Source organism: Panthera tigris, chromosome F2 (assembly GCF_018350195.1).
Source record: "Panthera tigris isolate Pti1 chromosome F2, P.tigris_Pti1_mat1.1, whole genome shotgun sequence".
Taxonomy (NCBI): domain Eukaryota; kingdom Metazoa; phylum Chordata; class Mammalia; order Carnivora; family Felidae; genus Panthera; species Panthera tigris.
The window spans coordinates 20,917,343-20,941,941 of record NC_056676.1 but is presented as its reverse complement, the minus strand read 5'-3'; the positions used below and the strand labels follow the sequence as shown (position 1 = coordinate 20,941,941).

At 39.2% G+C, this 24,599-nt stretch overlaps 1 protein-coding gene across 1 annotated transcript in view; it reads left to right on the top strand.

The window, feature by feature from the left end:
- Positions 1-20,475, top strand: part of LACTB2 (lactamase beta 2) — a 32,228-nt gene extending 11,753 nt beyond the window's left edge. Inside the window, exons 2-7 of the mRNA XM_007084787.3 lie at positions 1,054-1,217; positions 6,715-6,841; positions 13,141-13,319; positions 15,494-15,642; positions 19,468-19,549; positions 20,162-20,475. Coding sequence (XP_007084849.2) covers positions 1,054-1,217; positions 6,715-6,841; positions 13,141-13,319; positions 15,494-15,642; positions 19,468-19,549; positions 20,162-20,205 — 745 coding nt within the window. The 3' untranslated portion in view covers positions 20,206-20,475. The remainder of the gene's footprint in view (positions 1-1,053; positions 1,218-6,714; positions 6,842-13,140; positions 13,320-15,493; positions 15,643-19,467; positions 19,550-20,161) is intronic.
- Positions 20,476-24,599: the final 4,124 nt, after the last annotated feature.

The window sequence follows — 24,599 nt, the reverse complement described above, 5'->3', positions numbered from 1 at the left end:
AATTTCTGGATATAATAATGAAATACCTATTTTTAAAACATTTTCTTAATGTTTATTTTTGAGAGAGAGACAGACAGACAGTGTGAACAGGAGAGGGGCAGAGAGAGGGAGAGACGTAGAAAGGGAAGTGGGCTCCAGGCTCCATGCTGTCAGCACAGAGCCCCATGCAAGGCTCAAACTCACAAACTGTGAGATAATCAACGGCCGAAGTCAGAGGCTTAACTTACTGAGCCACCCAGGCACCCCATGAAATACCTATTTTCAATAGTTTTATGGGAGTGAGGGGGCCTGGGTGGCTTAGTCGGGTAAGCATCCAGTTTCGCCTCAGGTCATGATCTCATGGTTTGTGGGTTCAAGCCCCACATTGGGCCCTGTGCCGACAGCTCAAAGCCTGGAGCCTTCTTCAGATACTGTGTCTCCCTTTTCCCTTTGCCCTTCCCCCCGCTTGTTCGTGCGCACTCTCTCCCTCTCTCTCTCTCTCTGTCTCTCTCAAAAATAAACATTAAAAAAAATAGTCTCATAAGGAACATAATTGTTAAAATATGTAAAGTCCTTAGAACAATGCCATATTTAAGTGCTATGTAAGTATTCAATATTATTGTGCCTTGAACTTGCCAAGTTCAGACTCACATTTAACTATAGGTTTTGTTTTGTTTTGTTTTGTTTTTTGTTTCTTCTTGAAAGAGAGAGCATGCACACACAGGCTCTGGAGAGAGGCAGAGGGAGAGAGAGAATCCCAAGCAGGCTCCATAGTCAGCACAGAGCCCAACATGGGGCTTGATCCCACAACCCTGAGATCATGACCTGAGCCGGAATCAAGAGTCAGACGCTCAACCAACTAAGCCACCCAGGCGCCCCTATAAGTTTTTTCAAAGAACTTTTCTTACAGTGAGATTACTGTGGTTAAGGCAAAGTATCCTTTAGTTGGTTTTTGAGAAGGTTGAAAGCCAAGCAATTTATGTAGTTTCTTAAATGTAATATGAATTATCTATGTGAGACATATGCTGATACTCTCTGTTCCAATTGTGTGATTATCTTCCATTTAATTTTCAGGAGAATCCTCATTGACACTGGAGAACCAGCAATTCCAGAATATATCAACTGTTTAAAGCAGGCTCTGACTGAATTTAATACAACAATCCAGGAAATCGTAGTGACTCACTGGCACCGTGATCATACCGGGGGCATAGGAGATATTTGTAAAAGCATCAGTAATGGTAAACAGAAAGCATTAATTGAGCTCATTGAGGAAAAGTACGTTTTCAGAATAATTATTTCAGTTACACAACTATGTAAGCTAGTTGGTCATTTACTGAATACCTTATATATTTATGTCATACTTTTAGAAGTTAATATACTTTAATACTGCCCCAATGTTAACAAAAGAGGAGAGGGAAAGTCCTGTTTTCTACTTCAGATCTCTTATCCCGCTTATTTTTCCCCTTTGCCCAGTGATGAAGGTCGGTTTTAATTTTGTCTGTGTGACAGTTAGTACTTCAGATCCAATAACTAACCAGTGTTGAGCATTTACTGTGTGCCAGGCACTGTGCTAAACGCGTTACAGGCAGCTGCTGTTTTTGTCCACATTCTAAACCTGGTCTCAGGTCCTCCGTAACTTTAAGGCACTTACTGCAGTACACTGAAATGCTGGTAAAAGATCATTGCACTGATAATTCTCTGTACCTGAAACCCATTCAGAACTGACACTTTACTGTTTCTCTCTTTATTCCCCCATCTCGCCATCACACACAGATTCATTCATTCCTTCCTTTAACAAATATCCAAGCGACCACTATATCCAGACACTGTTCTTGGCACAAGGGATATAGCAGTGAACACCACAAAGGCTCTGCTGTCCTGAAGCCTGCATTCTAGTAGGGAAGGTAAATGATAAATACATAATAAGTCAGATGGCGATAGGTGCCATGAAGAAAAAAATAAAGCTAAGTAAAGTAAAAGGGGAAAGAAGCCAAAGTGGCGGAAGGGCAGTGGTTTGTATCAAGAGTGGACAGGGAGGGGGAGTAAGCTATACAGTATGGCTGGCTGGCTGGCGTGTCTGAACAGACAAGAAGGCATTGCAAGAGCAGAGATACTGGAATTGGGGTGTGCTTGGCAAGTTCAAGACACATGAAGGACAGAAGGTCAGGAGCATTCATTCACAAAAGGAATGCACATCTGCATTCAACTCATGTTTTAAATATTTTTAAGTGTCGTCTTTTTTGGGCTTGAGATTACATTTGGGACACCAAGATATTTTCAGCCAGAGCACCCAATATCACCAGGCCCATTATTAAAAAACGCTCCAACCTTTGTTACCTTCTTAGCTCTTTTTTTTTTTCCTGATGTTTTATTATTTATTTTTGAGAGAGAGAGACAGAGTGTGAGTGGGGGAGGAGCAGAGAGAGAAGGAGACACAGAATCCAAAGCAGGTTCCAGGCTCTGAGCTGTCAGCACAGAGCCCCATGCGGGGCTTAAACTAACAGTGAGATCATGACCTGAGCCAAAGTCGGACACTTAACTGACTGAGCCACACAGTCTCCCCCTCTTACCTCCTTTCTTACAATCCTAGAGGACCGTATGCCATAGGAAATCATTATCTTTCAGTGTCACTTTTCCTCACCTTTCTCTTATCTATCTACCAATTAAATTTTGTGAATTAAAAATCAATGCTGAAGGTTCTTGACTAGCTTTGGCCAACTCTTTTAGCATGAGGGTCAGTTTGAAATTTTTTAATGTTTATGGCCTACTGTTTCATAAACCAACTTCATTGAACTTGAATTTATATACATAAAGTGTACCCATTTTAAAAGTATAGTTTGATAAACACCTTTGTGACCAATCCAGTCAAGATAAAGAACACTCTCATGCCCCTAAAGAGAGGTCCCCTGGTGCCTCTCTGCAGTGATTCTCCCTCCAGCAGCCACTAATCTGCTTTATTTCACTATAGATTAGTTTTGCCTGTTTAAAATGTCACATAATGGGGGGTGCCTGGGTGGCTCAGTCTGTTGAGTGTCTGACTTTGGCTCAGGTCATGATCTCGTAGTTCGCAAGTTCAAGACCCACATCGGGCTTGCTGCTGTCAGCGTAGACCCGCTTTGGATCCTCTGTCCTCCTCTCTCTGCCCTCCCCTGCTTTTGCTCTCTCTCTCTCTCTCTCAAAAATAAATAAGCATTAAAAAAATGTTTTTAATAAATAAAATGTCACATGATAGAAGCATACAGAATCACTCTCTGGCTTCTTTCACACAGCGTCTTGTTTTTGAGATTCACCTAGGTTTCATATATCAGTAGTTTGTTCCTTATTGCCTAGTGGTAATCCATGGTGGGACTATACCATGATTTGTTTATCCATTCACCTGCCAATGGACATTTGACCTATTTCTTTAAATTAAAAATTAAAAGTTTTGGGTTCCATATAAAATAATGAATATTTGTATAATAGATTACCTATTAGGTTGATTTAAAGAAAATTGAGAAGGGGCACCTGGGTGGCTCAGTCAGTTACGCATCAGACTCTTGATCTCAGCTCAGGTCATGATGTCAGGGTCGTGAGTTCAAGCCCCAAAATAAAGAAAAAAATTTGACACTGCTCTATAGCCACTAAAATTTTAATATTTTGAGAAGTAACTTGTTGACTTTCATTCTGAACTTTATTGAAGCTAGACCAACTGTATACAGACCTTGAGTTGCTCAGCACTAAAATCATACAGAGCTACCTTTCAGAATCTCCCCGCAAGAGTCCCATGTATTTCTTCATTCTCTAAATCCTTAATTACTGGCATTCTTGTTCCATTTTATTTTATTACTTTCTTTGCTCCATATCATTTTACTATTTTTGTAAACTATCAGATGGCAGAAATTTTTCAACTGCTTTATGATGCTAACAACCTGTGGTTTTACAGGCCACACCTAAATTATGAATGCCATTTATAAGACTTATGTGACCAGGTGCCTGGGTGGCTCAGTTGGTTAAATGTCTTACTTCGGCTTAGGTCATGATCTCATGTGGGTTTGTGGGTTTGAGCCCCACATCAGGCTCTGGGCTGACAGTTTGGAGCCTGGAGCCTGCTTTGGATTCTGTGTCTCTCTTTCTCTCTGCCCCTCCCCTGCTTGCTCTCTCTCTCTCTCAAAAATAAACATTTAAAAATTTTAAGAAAAAAAAAAAGACTTCTGTGAGAAGATACAGTAACTTCAAAGCATCCTGCTTTCAAACATTTAATATACAATCAGTGTATAATTTAGGAATTCCCAGTAGCTGGCAGGAAACCAGAATTTTACTAGACATGAGAACTATATAGCCTGAGGCTGCCCCAATATTTTGGTTTATTTTTAAGTAAATCTTACAAAATATATTTTGTAATCTGATAGCTGTTATTTTGCAGCTAAAGCTGGGTCTTTGCCGTTTCTTTCCCATCCCAGTCTTAAGAGTCAAATGTTTGCTTCTATGCCATTCAATTAGAATGTATTCTCATTGGAAGGTATTATAAACAATATGACTTGTATCAGCTTCAGTAATTAGCATTAACAATGATGTTATAAACCATTATTCAAACCTTAACAAATGACTGAGGGTTTCCCCCCTGTTAAAATAATTACATGATTGAGACAGAAAGTAGGTAAGTGGTTGCCAGGGGCTGGAAGAAGGAGAGAATAGGGAGTGACTACAGTTGGGTAAAGGGTTTCTTTGAGGGATTTTGAAAACATTACAAAATTAGATAGTGGAGATAGTTATACAGCTCTTTGGATATACTTTTTTTTTTTTTTTTTAGTTTATTTGAGCGAGAAGGAGAGAGAAAGAATCCTAAGCAGGCTCCGCACTATCAGTGCAGAACCAGATGCGGGGCTCAAAGCCACCAACTGTGTGAGATCATGACCTGAACTGAAACCAAGAGTCAGATGCTTAACCAACTTAGCCACCCAGGCAACCCTGGATATACTTTAAGGACACTGAACTATACACTTTAAAAGGATGAATTTTGTACTATTGAATTATCTGTCAATAAGCTTTTATTAAATACAATTATTATTATATGATTGCTTTCAGCATGCCCTTCTCCATCCTGCCTATATAGGTTGTTAATTTGAGGAGGACATGTGTTTTCATATTTGCACATAACTTTAAAAACTAACACAAAGTTATTGTATGGCATTTGTTTTATAATTTTGAGATAACGGTGAGTTTTTTGGAAAGATTGTGTACCAAAGGTCTCATAACCAGAAGAAATGTAATACCTCTACTTCTCTACTGAAAGACAAAATTATACAGATTAAAAATAAACACATACCAAAAAACCTCCCCATCTCACTCCAGAATGAAGACAGCCTTATTATGTAATGCCAGTTCCCAGAATAGCATATTATTTTTTGCTTCAGCCTCCAAGATACAAAATAGTGGAGTTTGGGGCTGGAGAGGGAAGGTCTGGTCCCAGTTGTTTTATTTTTATTACATTTGCAGTATTTCTATCTCTTTTCTCTTCCATTCTAGCCTGATTTCTGTGCCTTGTCAGTGTTTCCCTGAATGTCTTCTTCTCCATGTTGTCCACTGCTGTCACCTTAGTTCTGACACCTAGTCATCCCCTCCTGGTCTTTCTGATCTCTTCCCCTCCATTGTCCCACCTAGAGCTGCCATATTGATCAACGGGTTAACATTATTTCATTTTCTTTCCAAAGAGTGTACAGTGGCCACATACGGTAAAGTTTAAATTCCTCTATTCTGTGAAAGGCAATATAAGGCCCTCCATGGTCTGAGCGCATCTAATCCCACTTGATCTCCGCTTCTCAGCCAGTGTTTTGCATTAGACAGGTTGGTAGACACACGTGGTCATCTCTGTGCTTTTCCAGATGCTGTTCCCCTTATCTATAAGTCCTTCTCAGTACCTTTTCCCAAATTACTCATCCTTTACGCCATGCTTCAAGTTATATCAAGTCTATGAATTTTTTTCTTAATTGTTTCTTCTTTCTCTTAACTAGCATTGCATTTATGAGCTGAATTGTCCACGTAGTATTCATTAAATGAGACCAAGGATAGTTCTTTAATTATTTCTGGTTTGTAAATTTTATGTCCCCAACTGTGACAGTTTTTAAGCATCTGGATGTCATGGTGCTTCTATTCACTATGTGTAGTATACCGGTTAGATAATTCACACTCAGCTATTGATTGGTTAATTGATTTTCTTAACGTCAGTGAGAGGTCTAGTATGGGTTAAATTTATTTTAACAATTTCATATCTTAGCCCCGGGTTTGAGGCTTCCGTTCAACATTCACAGAAAGAACACTGTGCTCTCATCCTTTTATTATTAAGTACTGCCATGATGCCATGACTTCTTCTACTCTATGTTAAGACCTAGATAGAAAGAAAATTCTCAGGTACTGTATTACTGCCTCTTCAACACCCATCTTGATAGCAAAACTAGCTGAGATTATGAAGAACTACTTTCAAACTTTTGTATAAAATAAGGGTGACTAGAAAATCTCAAGGGCGTTTATGTAGACCTAGAAGCACATGAAAGAATAAAGAGCTCTTTTGTTGGGATAGAAAAAATACTATTCCAGAGATAATGCTGCTATAACCCATCCCATTTCCTCTTGTCTCTCTCTTAATGTTAGTATTTTTTGCCGTCATGCACAGTGTTAGCTCTATGAAAGCTGATCTCTTAAAAGGCTGAATTGTCATTGAAAGTATGACTTAATCTATTTTACATGTTTTGTTACTAGACACTGCATATTGCATTAAAAAACTCCCACGGAACCCTCCAAGAGAAGAAATTATAGGAGATGGAAAGCAACAATATGTTTATCTGCAAGATGGAGACATGATTAAAACTGAGGGTGCCACTCTCAGGTCAGTAAACATCCTTTAGCCAGGGAAGGGGGGAGGAGGTGATGTATGTCTTATAAAAAGTAAATAGGGGAAGATTTCTGCATATTTGCTTATAAGAGTGAAGAGTATCTCAAGAAGGATATAAAAGATCTGATAACATTGGTTACTCTGGGAAGAAAAACCAGTTGCTTGAGAAATAGGGGAAGAGACTTTTCACTCTATCTACCCTTTTAAAACTAATTTGTTTGAATTATAGGATTACCGTTTTTTAATAAAATTTAAATTAAAAAAACAGATCAGCATTTCCTGCCAGGGTGGTTTAGAGCTCTCAGTCAAATTAAGGACCTTCTCATGCTGTCAGTTCCAAAAGATGATCCGTACCTAAAGTAAATACATTTTAGGCCAGACCCATAATCTCCCATAACCTAAGTGAGATTGAGGAGTTGTTTCAAACTCAGTAGTTTAAAAACCGAACTACTGATGGTTCTCCTCTGTCCCCCATGATCGACTTGCTTTCCGACTTCAGAACACCTATTGCTCTCAGCACATAAGATTTTAATTTTTCTTCTAAGATGAAAGCTGGCTCTACTTCACCTTTATCGCTCCCCCTTTCCCCACCCACCACATCTAATGAGGTTAGTTTTTACCTTAAAAATATTTGTCTATTCTGTCCCCTTTTCTTCGTGTCCACCACCACTGCTTCTTGCTTAATATTTCTGTCTCCAGGCTCCCCTTTTCAATCTACCCTTCACACCCCATGTCACTTGAAACCTTGAATAACTCTCACTGCATACAAAATCATGTTTATTCTCCTTACCATGTCACTGTCTGGCCCCAAACCACTTTCCTGGCCTGAGTTCTACCATTTCCTTGTAAACACAATTAACCGTATCCAAATATTCCAACTTCAGTTCACATGTTACTTACCCAGGCAGAATTAACTGCTCCTTCCTCTAACTTTCATATAACTTGTATTTTATTATAGTAATTATTGAGTTGTATTGTAATTTTTGTGTGTGTGAGTAGGTATTTCCTTAAACGGTAATAAACCCCTTAGGTTCACAGTGTTAATGACAGTTGCTGTAGTAAACCAATCCCAAAATGTATGATGGTTCATACATGAATTAAGTTTTCTTCCCAGTCACATAAAGTCCACAAAAGCTTCCTGATCATCCAGTGCCCCCCGCCCCTGCAAATAATGTTTCAGATACCTTTCATCTTACGACTCCACCATCCTCAGTAGTTGGTTTTCAAGGTCACCTTGTTCACCTCAGTCAATCCATTGGGTTGTAGAGAAGGAGCATGGAAGGGATCTTTCATGGGAGGCTTTCACAAACCAGACCTTTTGTTACATTGGCTGTAAATTCAGTCGTGGTGGGCCACTGCTGACTGCAGGGAGGCTGGAAAAATGGAGTTTAAATTCATGCCCAGGAAAAAGAAGAAAGGTTTGATGATAAGCTGGCTGTTCTCTGACACAAGGCAGATACCAGATTCATCTTCAGATCCTCAGTCCCTGGCACATAGAAGGCACGGAATATTTACCAACACAGAGTAAATATCTAAAAGAGGGAAATAGATGAACAGATGAATGAGAAAGAGAAGATGAAGAACTGGGTATCCGTGCCCTCTTTCAAACCAGTGTTCCCTTTTTTCCTACTATGCCATTGATTTATAAATTTAATGCATAAACCATAAATTTATGGGCAATTTTCTAAAAATGCTCTTGTTGGAAATACGGTAGTATCTCCTATAATTTGTTCATGATACCTAAAGATAATAAACATTACATTACTACTTCTTCAGGGAGTATTCTCAGCAATGATGAATTTCCCCCATCACACAGTAAGGGTCTGTCTCAAAGGCTTGGGAACCATGGTACTGGTTTATTGGTTATTACAGAATCATGGATATTAGATTTATACCTAATTTGCAGATTGAGAACATTTGGTCCCGGGTAATTAATTACCACCCATCTGCCATGAACAGACCATATCTTTTTAAGCTTTTTATTAAAGTATACAAAAAGAAAAGTGTACATATCATCAGTGTGCAACATGGTGAATTATTACAAACTGGACAAACCATGTGAGCAGCACTGGATCAAGTGATGACAGTATCAGTGCCCTAAAGCCTCTCATGTGCATGCTTCGTGTCACTGCCTCCCCCTCACTTGAATGTGATCTTAGATTCATGGGGTGAATTGATGCCAAAGCCCTCGATATTATCTGAATTGCATTTAATTTTTCACTGAATTCTGATTAAGATGAATTATGGGAATCTATTTTAAGATTTGGGAGGTAAATGAAAAGAATCAAAAAAAGTAGACACACTCTTTAAAAATGACTTAGTAAATAACCTTTTCACATAATTATACTAGAGTTTGATTTTCTTTTTTTTTTTTAATGTTTATTTATTTTTGAGAGAGAGAGAGGCAGAGCACAAGTGGGGAAGGAGCAGAGAGAGGGAGACACAGAATCGGAAGCAGGCTCCAGGCTCTGAGCTGTCAGCACAGAGCCTGACGTGGGGCTCGAACTCACAGACTGTGAGATCATGACCTGAGCTGAAGTCGGACGCTCAACCGACTGAGCCACCCAGGCACCCCAAATTATACTAGAATTTGAATAAAACATTTAGTTTACTGATGACATGGTTTCCAATTTCCATTTTTAATAAAGTTAGTAAAACCCAGTTGTTTTAAATGTTAATGAGAAGATTCGTTAAGCAAAAGTTCCATAAACAGAAGATTAAAATCTACTTAAGTCCTCAAGTACTTCATGTCCAGTTGATGTGGTCTACTTGCCAATTTGGGGGGGAGAAATAAAATAGAGATAGAGACAATACCCACCAAGAACCCTTTAGTGAAAAAGAAGAAAGCAGGTGTTTCAGTAGGATTTGATTCTGAATATAACCTTCAAGAATTTTCTAGTGACCTAAATTCAATTTCTCAAAGACAAGTCAGTCTGACAGCTTTTGTTACCTGTTCTAAATCTTCTAAGAGAGCCGTCCTTATAAAGTCTGCTGTATCACACAAGTGGCAGAACTAGATAAATGTGGCACCTGATGAATGGGAAGGCCACAGCTGCAGTCCCTCTGATCTGTGGCAAAGCACCTCTGATGTCATCTCCTTTCCTCCCCCTGCCTATGTGAAGTGAATTTTAATACCGTTTTTATGCAGATTAAAGCATTTGCTGCCCAGGTGACTGGAGAACTGGAATTTCTGATCCCCTAATTTAAGAAATCTCATTGCCTTCGTTATCAAAGAAAACCATTACTGAGTTCAGGAGTAGGGAATGGGAGGAAAAAAGAAAGGACGCATTGCAAGCACAGTGACAGATAAGACAGTCCGCAGACTCTGAAAAAGAGTGCTTCTCCTGATCAATTTTTGTAGATTAAAAAAAAAAAAATGATTGGGGTTCTGTTTGTAAATGCATTGGATGTGTGATTGTTCATAAGATTGTCCATAAGATATCAGACAACCCACACATGTTTATAGCTGTGAAAATACGCCTCCCGGAATTATTTTCATGTAACATTGAACCAGACAAAAGAGATGTCTCCGTATCACTTTTTACTTTCCCTGCCCCAGACCTGGAGCCAGCCATATCTTCAAGAACCCTGACTTCATTAAGTGGGAAATGGTATTTAGAAACAAAGAACTAAGTGTGAGGTGTGCTCATTACTACCGGAGTATCATTACTTCTGGGCCTTTCATGGAGCTAGAAAAAAAAAAAAAAAATGAATTCATAATGATTCCTCAGTTCAGATGAGAAACAACCCAAAACCTTAATTCCCTCATTCATATATATTTCTTCCTTATCCCACAGTAAAAACCTTGCTTCTCAACATCAATTTACTTACTCGTTTATACTATGATACAATAAACACAAAATAATCTCAGAAACACGGTAACCTTCACACTGCCAAAAATAAACCTATTAAGCCAAGTTCAAAATCCTTCCAGTTCTTTTAATCTTGGGATATATTCTATTAAGGATGTATAATCTTAGTACTTAAAAGTTACTGGAGTTAATATTAGTGTGGCTGTTATCTGGTACATAGTAAGATTGGCTTCTTTCTGTATTCAATGTTAACGTTTTCTTTCACCTTTTATTTAGTTTCATGTTTAGAATATATCAGCTTAAAATTTAAAACCAATAAAAGGTTACTATCAGAGACTTCTTGCTTGTATCTTTGTTCCCTACATCCTACCTGCCTACCCCTATAAGGCAACTATATTCATTCATTTTTTTATTTATCCTTCTTTTCTTTTTACAAAAATAAGGAAATAGATACATTTTCATTTCCCTAACTTTCTATACAAAAGAGCAATTATCAACACTCTTGCACACTTTGTTTTTAAGAGAAAAGCATCTGTTAGCCTTTAATGAACCTCCCTCCACATGGCTTCAAGCTACCAGGACACAGCACACAGCCCCCCCCCCCCCCCCCCCCCCACACACACACACCCTTAATCTTCTGCTCAGCTCTCCCACTGTCATTGTGTCTTCAAGGTGACAGGCTGTCTGGGGAATTTTCCCTTCCCCAAAACTTTGTAGTACCCCGATCACACCACGCCGGTGATAGGAGCAGCTCCAGTCTTATTCTTGGCAGCATGTACCCGTGTCTGGCCACTGGCCACAGTCCACGGTTTATCAAGGTTGACGGTTGGGCAGAAGCCCCGGTTCCTCTGTCGTGATGCCTCATATCAACTTTCCCAAAGCAAGCTGGATGATACTTGTCAAAGTCGGTCCCGTGGTGATGCATGCCACCAGCATTATCCCGGCCTTCTGGGCGCTTCCATGCTTACTGATGGGGCTGTGGCTGTGGCTCCCGTGGCCCTGAAATTTCCAGGTCTTCCTCAGTCTGGATGGCTGTGTGGAAAAGGTGCTTGGTGATAAGGCCAAATGGAGACGGGGCAGGGGGAGAGCTTACCCAACTGTGAGGGGTCTGTAGGCGGAGGGAGGTCAAGGATCTGCTTCGTGGCACATTCAGCAAAGTTGATGTTAGGGCCAGGGCCAGGGCCCTGGGCCACGCGCTCTCATCAGGGCAGTGCGGGGTGCCGAGTACAGCTGCCTGTGTGTCTCCGGGATCCAAACGCCAGGCCAGACATGCACCCGCAGGCTCCCAGAACCATACCAGCCACCTTGTCCTGAGGCCCACCGCGCATGGCCTGAAAGACCAGGGTGCAATGCCAAGTAGACTTCACAGCCTGCACCAGCAACAAAGCAAAGGCATGAAAAGAACCACACTTTGCTCTTTTTTTTTTTTTTATCACTTGACCGTATATCCTGTGAATTACTCCATATCAGTTCATAGAGAGTTTCATCATTTTTTTTGATGGCTGCTGCATATATTCCATTGTGTGGATGTACCACAATGTGACCACAGTGTCCTATGGATGGGTATGGGGTTGTTCCTAATACTTTGTTTTTATAAATAGTGTGATGAATAACTTGTATATATTTTTTGTTTTTGTGAAGGTGTATCGTCAGGGTAAACTTCTAGCAGTGGGAGCGATGGGTCAAAGGGTTATGTAATTTTGCTAGAAAATGCCAAATTCCCTTCATTGTGGGCTTTACCGTTTTGCTCTCCCACCAGCAACTCACGAAAGTGCTTTTTTCTCATAGTCTTGCCATAAAGTATATTGTAAAATAAACATATGCAAAGGAAATTGAAAAAAAAATTGTCTTTAAATAATAAAAGCACTGTCTTTGAGTAGTGCAATGATTGTGAATTGTTGTCTCCTTTAAGTATTTTCCTTTCTCTTTTCAAAATTAGTTGTAATCAGTGCATGCTTATTATTGAGAAAAAGGTGGGAAAGTATTGAGTTTGCACTTCAGAATGAGAAATTTGATTTAAAGGAGAGAATTTTCTGGTGATAATTTTCAATGGGCCACAAGAAAAAAAGGACTTTTTTTTGCTTTTTGGTTTTTTTCCCCAAGGCGCCTAGGTGGCTCAGCTGGTTAAGCCTCCAACTTCGGCTCAGCTTACAATCTCGTGGTTCATGAGTTCAAGCCCCACATTGGACTCTGTGCAGACAGCTCAGAGCCTGGAGCTGCTTCAGATTCTGTATCTCCCTCTCTCTCTGCCCCTTCCCCACTCGTGCTCGCTCGTGCACGCACTCTCGCGCGTGCTCTCTCTCTCGCTCCCTCTCAAAAATAAAAACATTTTTAAAAAATTTTTAAAGGAGCTTTCTAACAGGTTAACATCATTTATTTGTGTCTTACTGAGATAAGGACAGAGAATAATTTACTTCTCAAAATTTCTTCTAAGCCTAAGAGTCTATAATTGTTACTATTTCTTCTTTGTCTTTTAACTAGAGTTATACACACACCTGGCCACACTGATGATCATATGGCTCTACTTTTAGAAGAGGAAAATGCTCTCTTTTCTGGAGATTGCATCCTAGGAGAAGGAACAACTATATTTGAGGACCTTTATGATTATATGAACTCCCTAAAAGAACTGTTGAAAGTCAAAGCTGATATTATATATCCAGGTGGGTAGTCTCTTACATGTACCGATCCATTTGTGTGACATGATGGAGAAGGTTCATTTTGGTTTGTCTGTATGTGTATTTATGTTTTCAGGGCTTGAAGAGATAGACAGTGCTTCTTTAAATCACCCCCCCCCCACGTCTTATCAAGCCATGCAATTAAACAGGCTGAGAGTAATATTAATAACTTTTTATAAAGATACAAGAGTTATTTTTTAATATCTACACAGCTATTAATAGAACTGTTAAACAAAGTTAATAAACTTACATTTTCATTCCACAAACTGTCTTCACTTCTGTCAATTTGATTTCTGTTGTAGACTGCATTTTAGCAGTGAACTCTGAGCTCTAGTCTTTAACTCACACTATTGAAATATCAGTAGCTTCCATGTCAGCTGTAAAATTGTGTATTCATTTCACTTCTCCAGAAAAAGAAGCCTGTTTTAGTATCTCAGCTGTCACTGCATTGCTCTTCAATATGAACCTCCCTTTTATCCTAAAAGTGAAGAAAGACATAGGACTGGACAAGAGGGCCCAGAAGGAAAAAGAAACGAGGTTACCTATTTGTTTAAGTCCTTCCAACTTGTTCCTAACCAGAAAGCCATGGAGAGACTTGTAATTACAGTGTCTTCAATCCCCTTATATTCTTTCATGAGTTTCTACTGCTGAGGGGATAGGAAACATGGTGGAGCTGGGCATTTGGATTTATTATGACCTAAGAGGAATGGAAGCTGACAGCTGTTTTTAAAGAGAAGAGAGCACATGTTTGATGTACTCACATTGGAGTAAAACTAATGAGAGGCTGCCTTGGTAAAGGTTCTTAGAGTATTAGTGACTCCAGTGAACTGGCCTACTGGCATAGCAGGAACTTAAAATACCTTCTGTAACCATAGCTACTATATATTAAGGCCTGCTACCTCTCAGGTACTGTGCAGGGACCTTTCCAGTGTTGTCCTCACAAAAACCCAGTGAAGCAGGTCGTGGGATCTTCATTGCACTGAAGAAACAAGCTCAGGGATTCAGACTTTTGATGGCCACGCAACTAGTAAGTGATAGTCAATATTCCAACCAAAGCCCATGCTCTGTATATGGTAACAGGTTAGTCTGCTGAATTTGTTCTCAAATATTTTAAACATCCCTCTTGCAGACTTGGGTCATACATAATTTGCACTATCTGAAAGAGCAACTAAATTTCAATATGACTTAGGGGCACCTGGGTGGCTCATTCAGGTAAGCATCTGGCTCTTGGTTTCATCTCAGTTCGAGCCCCACGTCAAGCTCTGCACCAATAGTATGGAGCCGGCTTGGATTCTCTGCCCTACCCCCACTCGTGCTCTCTCTTTCTCAAAATAAATAAATGTTAAAAAAAAAAAAAAACTTTAAAAACTTAAAAAAAACCTTTTACTATAACTTAATTGGGGTTGTCAGCATTTCTGAATGACTAGCCTATACATAAGATGCTTAAAGTTTTACTGTGGTTCTTGTGAATTTTTAATAGATCTTGGTCACTTACATGAAGCTACTTTTTACATTCCTCCTTTCAATCTTTTGTAAGTGTGGCATGGTGGGTAAGAGCACAGAGTAATTAAAAGCTCACAAGTCAGAACCCCAGCACCGTCCCCTCCTCACTGTTGAACTGTGGGCAAATTATTTACCCTCCTTACACTCCCACTTCTGTTATAAAGAAGGTATGATAAGAGTGCCTACCTCATCGGACTCTTATAACAATAATATATAGAGGGTGGGTGATGGGCATTGAGGAGGGCACCTTTTGGGATGAGCACTGGGTGTTGTATGGAAACCAATTTGACAATAAATTTCATATTTAAAAAAACAATAATATGTATTACGCATTTAGAGCAGTGCCTGGCAGATAATGAGCACACTATAAATAGTACCTATCCTTACTCATGTGCTTACTGTTTTTGTTGTTAATTTTTTTTTAAGTATATAGTAACATTTCATGCAGATTTTATCTGATATAATACTCTGGTTTTGGCATTGTATGTAATTTTTAAATCTCTTACACCTGTATCATTTTCCACAAATTCATATTTGGAACACTTAGTATGCTTTTTCAATACATCATATGCATTATTTTTAAACAGGCTGAATTAATTTCAGTTGTACTTAGTGTTTTTTATCTGTTTGAAATAAATATTATAATTCTAATTCAGGACACGGCCCAGTAATCCATAATGCCGAAGATAAAATTCTGGAATACATTTCTCACAGAAATATGCGAGAACAGCAGATTCTTACATTACTTCATGATAATTTTGAAAAATCATTTACAGCAATGGAGCTGGTAAAAAACATTTACAAGGTAATTTTCATTTATCTTATCTGTACATAGCAACAGTTTTATTAGAATACTCTACACAGGGGTACCTGGGTGGCTCAGTCGGTTAAAGCATCAGACTCTTGATTTCAGCTCAGGTCATGATCTCACAGTTCGTGAGTTCAAGCTCCGCATCAGGCTCTGAGCTGACAGAGCAGAGCCTGCCTGGGATTCTCTGTCTCTCTCTCCCTCTGCCCCTCTCTGCTCTCACTTTCTCTCTCTCAAAAATAAATAAATAGATTTAAAAAAAAAAAAAAAAGAAGAAGAATCTATGTAATAGAACACATATGGTAGACTTATCACATCCCAGAACAGAATAAGTCTGTTAATTTTATAAGTAGTGTGCTTGTATAAATTTGAGATCAACAATCTCAACTTTCTAGAACACAGAAGTTAAACAAACAAAAATGGACATGGGAAACCAAACAAACCATTCTGAACTATCATTAAACCTTATGTACTTCATTCTGTAGGAGAGACCATTACCAACAGCCTATAGCGATTTATGTATTATTATATCCCTCTTGATTGTTGGTGTCCTAGTCTGTAGCCAGTGAGAAGGGTTATCTGCTAGAGACATACTGGGATAGCAGGGAGAAGTAGCAATGCCTAACAAGGAAGAAGAAGGAGAAAGTACATGTAACAGAACATGAGTAAATAACTTAGTATATAGAGAAAAGAAACCCTCGCGTCAGTGGCCTCTGAGCATATCATATATAACTACTACCACAACCTGTATAGCCATAAGATACATGGGAGTATAAAGATGAGCGTGAAAAGTACCTGGGCCCAGTTATAATTAGTAAAGAACTGTAACGTTCCATAGGCGTAAGTTATCAAGACAATCACATCGTACTCAGTGTGCTTTGTTTTAAAAAGGAGGGATGAGTGGTTAAAATGGCTAAAGATAAAAAGTGCCACTGGCAAAGCGGTAATATAAATTTTCTTTCTCTGAGAGAGGGGGAGAGAATGCTTATGCATGAGTAAGGGAGGAGTAGAGGGAGAGCGAGACACAGAATCCTAAGCAGGCTCCACATGTGGAACCCAACTCAGGGCTCAATCCCACGGCCATGAGATCAGGACCTGAACCGAAATCAAGAGTCGGATGCTTAACCGCCTGAGCCACCCAGGAGCCCCTGGTAACATAAATATTTAAATTCTGTGAAAGAGTTCATTTCCTCATAATACTAGAGTATAGCCACTCTAGACTATACATTGGTACACTGGGGTTTTCTCTCCTAACTTAAGTATAGACAGCAGAACTCTTATAACCCTCCCAGATGAGTCATTAAGCAGTTTCCCATACCCTAAAAAATGCTGGTTCTGCATTCAGAGGTATGTTCAGAGGTATACTCACTGTATATGTGTGTCAAGTACCTGTTGCATACAGAATAATACTAGGTATTACACAGAGATGTATTCAGTCAACATTTACTAGATACCTGTGCCACACAATGGACGAGATACAGAGTTACACAGATGATTAGAGATCCCTGCCCTCAGAGGACTCATAGTTTAGTGAAGACAGACACGTTCAACAGATAGTTGTAATACTAACTCTATCATTTTTTGAACACATTATTATGTGCTAGATGCTGTACTCCTTGTTTCACACTTACAAACGTAATTTGAGGTCCTTAATTCATATACCTCGAATTCTCAATACATGAAGATACTATTATTCCAATTTAATAGATTTAAAAAACAAAAAACTGGGGCGCCTGAGCGGCGCTTAAGCATCTTAGACTCAGTTAAGCAACTTAGTCAGTTAAGCAACTTAGGCTCAGGTCATGATTTCATGGTTCATGGGTTCAAGCCCCGTGTCGGGCTCTGTGCTGACAGCTTGCTCAGAGCCTGGAACCTGCTTCAGATTCTGTGTCTCCTTCCCTCTGTGCCCCTCCCCCACCACACTCTGTCTCTCTCTGTCTCTCAAAAATAAATAAATGTTGGGGCGCCTGGGTGGCTCAGTCGGTTAAGCGTCCGACTTCGGCTCAGGTCATGATCTCACAGTCCGTGAGTTCGAGCCCCGCGTCGGGCTCTGTGCTGACAGCTCAGAGCCTGGAGCCTGTTTCAGTCTGTGTCTCCCTCTCTCTCTGACCCTCCCCCGTTCATGCTCTGTCTCTCCCTGTCTCAAAAATAAATAAAAAAAAATGTTAAAAAAATAAAATTAAATAAATAAATAAATAAATGTTAAAAAAAATTTTTTTTTTAAACTGACTCAGAAAGTTTGAGTTAAGTAACTTCCAAAGGTACACCACTAGCAGATGTCACATACTCAAAAGTGAGATGTCAGATACTATTCATATCTTGCTTTTTCTATCATACCAGGCTTCCTCCAAGACCTCTATATAGTATATCAGAGCATTAAAGAAAGAAGAATAAATTATATCTGATGGAAGACGCAGGGTATTAAGGCTTGCCTGGAAAAGCTTTAAAATTTTAATCATTTCATTGAGTCTTAAAGAAAGAGTAAGCATTTCCCAAGCCAGAGTATAGGAGAAAAGAAGCCATTCTAGACAGAAGGAAAAACATGCCCTGGGAGTAATAAACCAGCATTGTGTACATTTGAAAACCCACAAAGAAACTGCATATGACTGGAGCACACAATACATATAGGGATAGGCAGGAAAGGAATCCCAGGGAATGAGGCAGAAAGGCAAGGATGATCAGATCATGGAAGCTTTCACCACCATGCTAAAAAGTTGGGCTTTAGCCAATAAACCTGGGCATAGCCACTCAAGGATCTTGGGAGAGGAGTCACATAATCAGATCTTGAAGATCACAATGCTGGGGGCGCCTGGGTGGATCAGTTGGTTGCGCATCCAACTTCCACTCAGGTCATGATCTTGCAGTTTGTGGGTTCGAGCCCTGCATTGGGCTCTGTGCTGACAGCTCAGAGCCTGGAGCCTGCTTAGGATTCTTTGTCTCCCTCTCTCTCTGCCCCTCCCCTGCTCTCTCTCTCTCTCTCTCTCTCTCTTTCTAAAAAATAAATATTAAAAAAAAATTAGAAGATCACAATGGCAGATATGGTAAATGGAGCTTAAGGGAGAGTTGGGGGTTAGAAGTTTATATTTGGGAACATTAATATCTGCTACTGCTGTGCCAAGTTGGTTGTGTAAGAAGTGAGTCAACAATACAACTCATTGTTGCATGAATGCTTAGGGGCGCCTGGGTGGCTCAGTCAGTTGAGCATCTGACTTCAGCTCAGGTCATGATCTTGCAGTTCATGAGTCCATGCAGAGCTCACTTTGGATCCTCTGTACCCCTCTTTCATTGCCCCCCCCCTCAAAAAATTAAATAAACTTTTTTTTTTTCATGAGTGTTTTAAGAGAAGTCTAAGGAAATTTTCAGGATGAAAACTAAATGATGGGAGAGGTAGTATAACCAATGGAAACATACAAAGATACTATCGTGTAACCTAATAAATAAACCATAGGGCCAATGGATCTGTGGCATCATCAAAACTATCTAGAATTATTTTTATAGTTATTTATTCATTCATTCATAAAATGTGGAGTTCCTACTCTGTGCCATTATGCTAAGCACTGGGTATTCAGTGATGAACAAAACTGACACTATTAACTGTCTAGACTGTTCAGTCTATTTGATCTACAGGTATATAGATAGAAATACAGTGGCCTAAAGCAAGACATGTACAAGGTGAAATCATTTTGATTATTCCTCTATAAAAATGTATTTAAGTTAAAATTTTCCCCTTTTGATGCATTTTTTCTTCAATAGTTTCAAAACGATTAACTTCTTCTTTTTTAAAAAGGAAATATTTTCTTTCACTCTTGTCTTTCTTTTTAGACTGTTCCTGAGCATTTATATAAGATGGCTGAACATAATGTCTTGCTTCATTTGATAAAATTAGAAAAAGAAGGAAAAATCTGTAAGTATACTTCCAAACTTCACTTCTTTTATTACCAGCATCTAAAATATTTTCTTACAAGCCCTTCCTTGAAGGTCACTATAAGATGGAGAAACGCACTAGGAAGGGTTAATAGTGAAAGGCCAGTGGACCACAAGTTGGAACCTAAAGTTCCCACAGGAATTAGAATTTTGCTTAGGGGTTGCAGTTCTTACCCACCAGAACTATAATCAAAGGCGTGTAATGGAAAGATAGTTTCTCCTCTCCCAACCACAAGACCACAAAGAATTTCACATGTAGAGGGCTTGGGAACAGCCAAGTGTTTTAGCAGTAGTAAAGGTAGTAACACAAAGATATTAAAGCAGTCAATCTGTCTTTACTAGTTTTAGGTTAATTCATCAAATTAATCTTTCTAGAAGTTTAATCCTTAAAATCAAGAAGCTTAAAGCTTGAATTTTGTGTAGAAGCCTCAACAATGCTTTTATATGTCCAAAAATTAAAAAAATACCCACTTTATATTGAGCAATAAAATTATTTTAGGAATGAATGCTTTTACTAGCCACAAAATAACTTAAAATCCAGTAAATTTGCTTATCTGTTGTTAAATTTTACTCTCTAATTTTCTTTCCACAGTTAGCAACATGGATCCTGACAAGAAATGGAAAGCTAATCTTTAGTTGCAGATTAATGAAAGCTTGTGTTGGTTTGTTTTTAGAGAATGGTGTGATTTTCTTAACTATTAATTATTTATACGAAAGACAGAGTATAGAACATTGAAAATAACCCTAGATATACTTTAAAATATTGTCATATTTTCTTCTAAAATAAATATTACATTTTACATGTTACTTATCTAACCTGAGTCGTATAATGTTTTGTCAAAAATTCAGAATCCAACAATTTATCCATGTTCAACAGATTCAATAAAATGGCTACTTTAAAAATAATAGAATTTGTGTAATTTAAAACTGAATATTATTCTTGGAGATTAGTTATCTATTACAAATGGCCAATAATACTATTTTCTCCAGCTGCTGCAGTTAACAGCACAGATTTCTACATAATCCTTCTTTACGTCTGTAGATAACTGCTTTGTTTTCATGTTTCTATCGATTATGATTTTATTTTAGTTCTATAGCCCTGTATCTTGTATATTTTCTTATAATGGTATCCCACAATAATTTATGAACATCGACATTGGCATAATGCCAATTAAAGTCATTATATAATAATTATTTCTGTAGTCCATTACTACAACCAACATACTTTTTCAAGTTTAGTTTTTAGTATGTAGTCATCAGCATATATATGAATTATATACCAAAAGTTGTTTTTTTAATTAATTAGAGGATTTATAAGACAGGGCATTTTTTATATAAGTAGTGTTCTTGAATAGGGGTTAGGTTCTCAGGGCAGCTCTCCAGTGCTTATTTAACCCACAAGGTTGCCAAACTACAATACTAAAATGAGCTCAGAATCCTGAGAAATGGCCCTTTTAAAATTCTTTCCTAAAGGTAAGACTACAAAATTTTTTTAGGCTTTTTTTGATATCCTCACCTCTTTCTGCTCCTTTTCCCAAGGTCCGCAGCATGTTCATACTATTCTAAACACTTATTCTCATGCTTTAGAGACCTATTGTGTTCCTGAAACCATTTCACATTACAAAATAACTGTGAACTCAACAATAACAAAAATAAACAACTCCATTCAAAAATGGGCAAAGGACTTAAATAGACATTTCTCCAAAGAAGATATACAAATGGCCAATAAGCACAGGAAAATATGCTGAACATCACTAATCACAGCAGAAATGAAAATTAAAACCACAATGATATACCACTTCATCCCTATTAGAATGGCTATTATCAAAAAAAATAATAACATAAGTATTGGGGAGGATGTGGAGAAATTGGAACCCTCGGGCATCACTGGTGGAATGTAAAATGGTGCAGCTGCTATGGAAAACGTTGTGGTGGCTCCTCCAAAGTTAAACATAGAATTACCATACAATTCAACAATTCCACTTCTGGTATATACCCAAAAGAAGTGAAAGCAAAGACTTGAATAGATATTTACACGCCCAGGTTCATGAAGGCAGTGTTATTCAAAATAGCCAGAGGTGGAGGCAACCCAAGTGTCTATTTAAGGATGAATGGGTAACTAAAAGGGTGTATATACAGACAATGGACTATGATTCAGCCTTAAAAAGGAAGGAGATAGTGGCGCCTGGGTGGCTTAGTCGGTTAAGCGTCCGACTTCGGCTCAGGTCGTGATCTCGCGGTCCGTGAGTTCGAGCCCCGCGTCGGGCTCTGTGCTGACAGCTCAGAGCCTGGAGCCTGTTTCGGATTCTGTGTCTCCCTCTTTCTCGGACCCTCCCCTGTTCATACTCTCTCTCTGTCTCAAAAATAAATAAATGTTAAAAAAAAAAAAGGGAAGGAGATTCTGACACATGCTACAATATGGGTGAAACTTGAAGACATTATTCTAAGTGATATCAGCCAGTACAAAGGGACAAATACTATATGATTCCACTTATTTGAGATACCTAGTGTAGTCCAATTGATAAGAGACAGAAAATAGAATGAATGGTGGGGTGCCTGGGTGGTTGAGTCGGTTGAGCATCCGACTTTGGCTCAGGTCATGATCTCACAGTCTGTGAGTTTGAGCCCCGCATCGGGCTCTGTGCTGACAGCTCAGAGCCCGGAGCCTGTTTCAGATTCTGTGTCTCCCTCTCTCTCTGACCCTCCCCTGTTCATGCTCTGTCTCTCTCTGTCTCAAAAATAAACGTTAAAAAAAATTTTTTTTTTAAAAAGAATGAATGGTAGATGCCAGAGACTGGGAGAGACAGAGAAATGGGGCATAAGTGTTTGGTGGGTAAGGAATTCAATTTGGGAAGATGAAAAAGTTCTGGAAATAGATGATTGTGATCATGATTGTACATAAATCATGAATGTATTTAATGCCACTGAACAGTATACTTAAAAATTGTTAAAAAAAATGGGGGCGCCTGGGTGGCTCAGTCAGCTGGGGCATCCGACTTCAGCTTAGGTCATGATCTCATGGTTCGTGAGTTCGGGCCCTGCGTCGGGCTCTGTGCTGACAGCTCAAGCCTGGAGCCTGCTTCGGATTCTGTGTCTCCCTCTCTCTCTGCCCCTCCCCCACTCATGCTCTGTATCACTGTCTCTCAAAAATGAATAAACATTTTAAAAACTTTTTAAAAATGGTAAAAAATGGCTATAAATATTTTCCCCAACACCACCACCAAAAAAGAAAAAAAAATCTGTATTCCCATTCCCTAAGTATAGCAGATACCAGCAAAATTTAGACAAGAAGTCTGATTATGTGTGTATGTGAATGTTTAGTTTACCTCTTAATTTGCATGTCCCCCATTCTTTCCAATCTCTTTGAATAAAACAGCAGTTGATCAAACCAGAAAACCCAATAGTTATTTTTGATATGCCCCCATCCCTCATATCATATCCAGTTTTTCATCAACTACATACTGACTGTTCCAGCTCTGGAACTTGTCTCTGCCTCTTACTCCACCAATAGTCCTTAGCCCAGGCCATCACCCTTTTTTGCTTGGACAACTGCCATAGCCCATAACTCTGGTCTCCCTACTTCTGTTCTTGGAGGGAGTGAGGGGACAGGGATGAGAAGGGCATTCTGAACTGAAGAAATCTGCACAAAGCCATGTAATCATGGTCTTTTTTAAGTACCATGGCACCACTGCAAGTGGACCTATTAGAGGAGGGGTGATAATGGAAGGCCCTTCAACTTCCTGATTTTTCAGAGTCTAAGCAACTGACCTTTAACAAAAACAATGGCATTCATTAAATATCTGCTTTGTGCTGGGTACTGGATCAGGCACTGGGGACACAAAGGGGAACAAAACAGCATCTCTGCTCTCAAAAGAAGCTTATATTCTAGTTGTGGAGATACATAGTTATAATATGCAGTACCATGACATTTGGTTGGGTTATAGAAAGCTTAGAGGATGGGGCACCTGGGTGGCTCAGTCGGTTGAACCCACTAGGTTTCGGCTCAGGTCATGAATTTGAGCTCCACGCTCCAAGCTCCTGCTTGGGATTCTCTTTCTCCCTCCTCCTCTCCCTCTCCTCTGCCCCTCCCTGCCTCTCTCTTTCTCTCTCAAAATAAGTAAACTTTAAAAATTAAAAAAAAAAAAGCTTAGAGGAGCCTGAGCCCAGTCTTCAAAGATGAGTAAGTGGTATCCAGGTAAAGAAGTTAGAAATGTTTAGATTTCTTTTTAATTTTTTTGAGAGAAGAGAGAGAGTGTGCAGGGCAGAGACAGGGAGACAGGATCTGAAGCAGACTCCAGGCTCCAAGCTGTCAGCACACAGCCCAACATGGGGCTTGAACCCACGAACCATGAGATCATGACCTGAGCCAAAGTTGGACACTCGACTGACTGAGCCACCCAGGCACCCCTAGAAGTTAGAGATGTTTAGGAGATGAGAAGAATTGTTCCAGTTGGAAGAAATGGTGTATGCACATAAACAGATATGGCAGAGCATCACATGGTTGGAGAACTAAGTATAATGTTTGTGGGTTGAGGTCTTAGAGACAAAAAGAATCAAGGGAACATAGAAATTTCACAGGAACCAATGTATTGTCATCCAGCCATGCTTTGCACAGGCTGGAATATGCATAATTTAGGAATTAGAAAGTTAATCATATGGGAATGCAAGCTGGTGCAGCCACTCTGGAAAACGTATGGAGGTTCCTCAAAAAACTAAAAATAGAACTCCCCTACGACCCAGCAATTGCACTACTAGGCATTTATCCAAGGGATACAGGTGTGCTGTTTCGAAGGGACACATGCACCCCCATGTTTATAGCAGCACTATCAACAACAGCCAAAGGATGGAAAGAGCCCAAATGTCCATCGATGGATGAATGGATAAAGAAGATGTGGTGTGTGTATATATATACATGTATATATATATATACATGTATATATATACATATATATACATACACAATGGAGTATTACTCAGCAATCAAAAAGAATGAAATCTTGCCATTTGCAACTACGTGGATGGAACTGGAG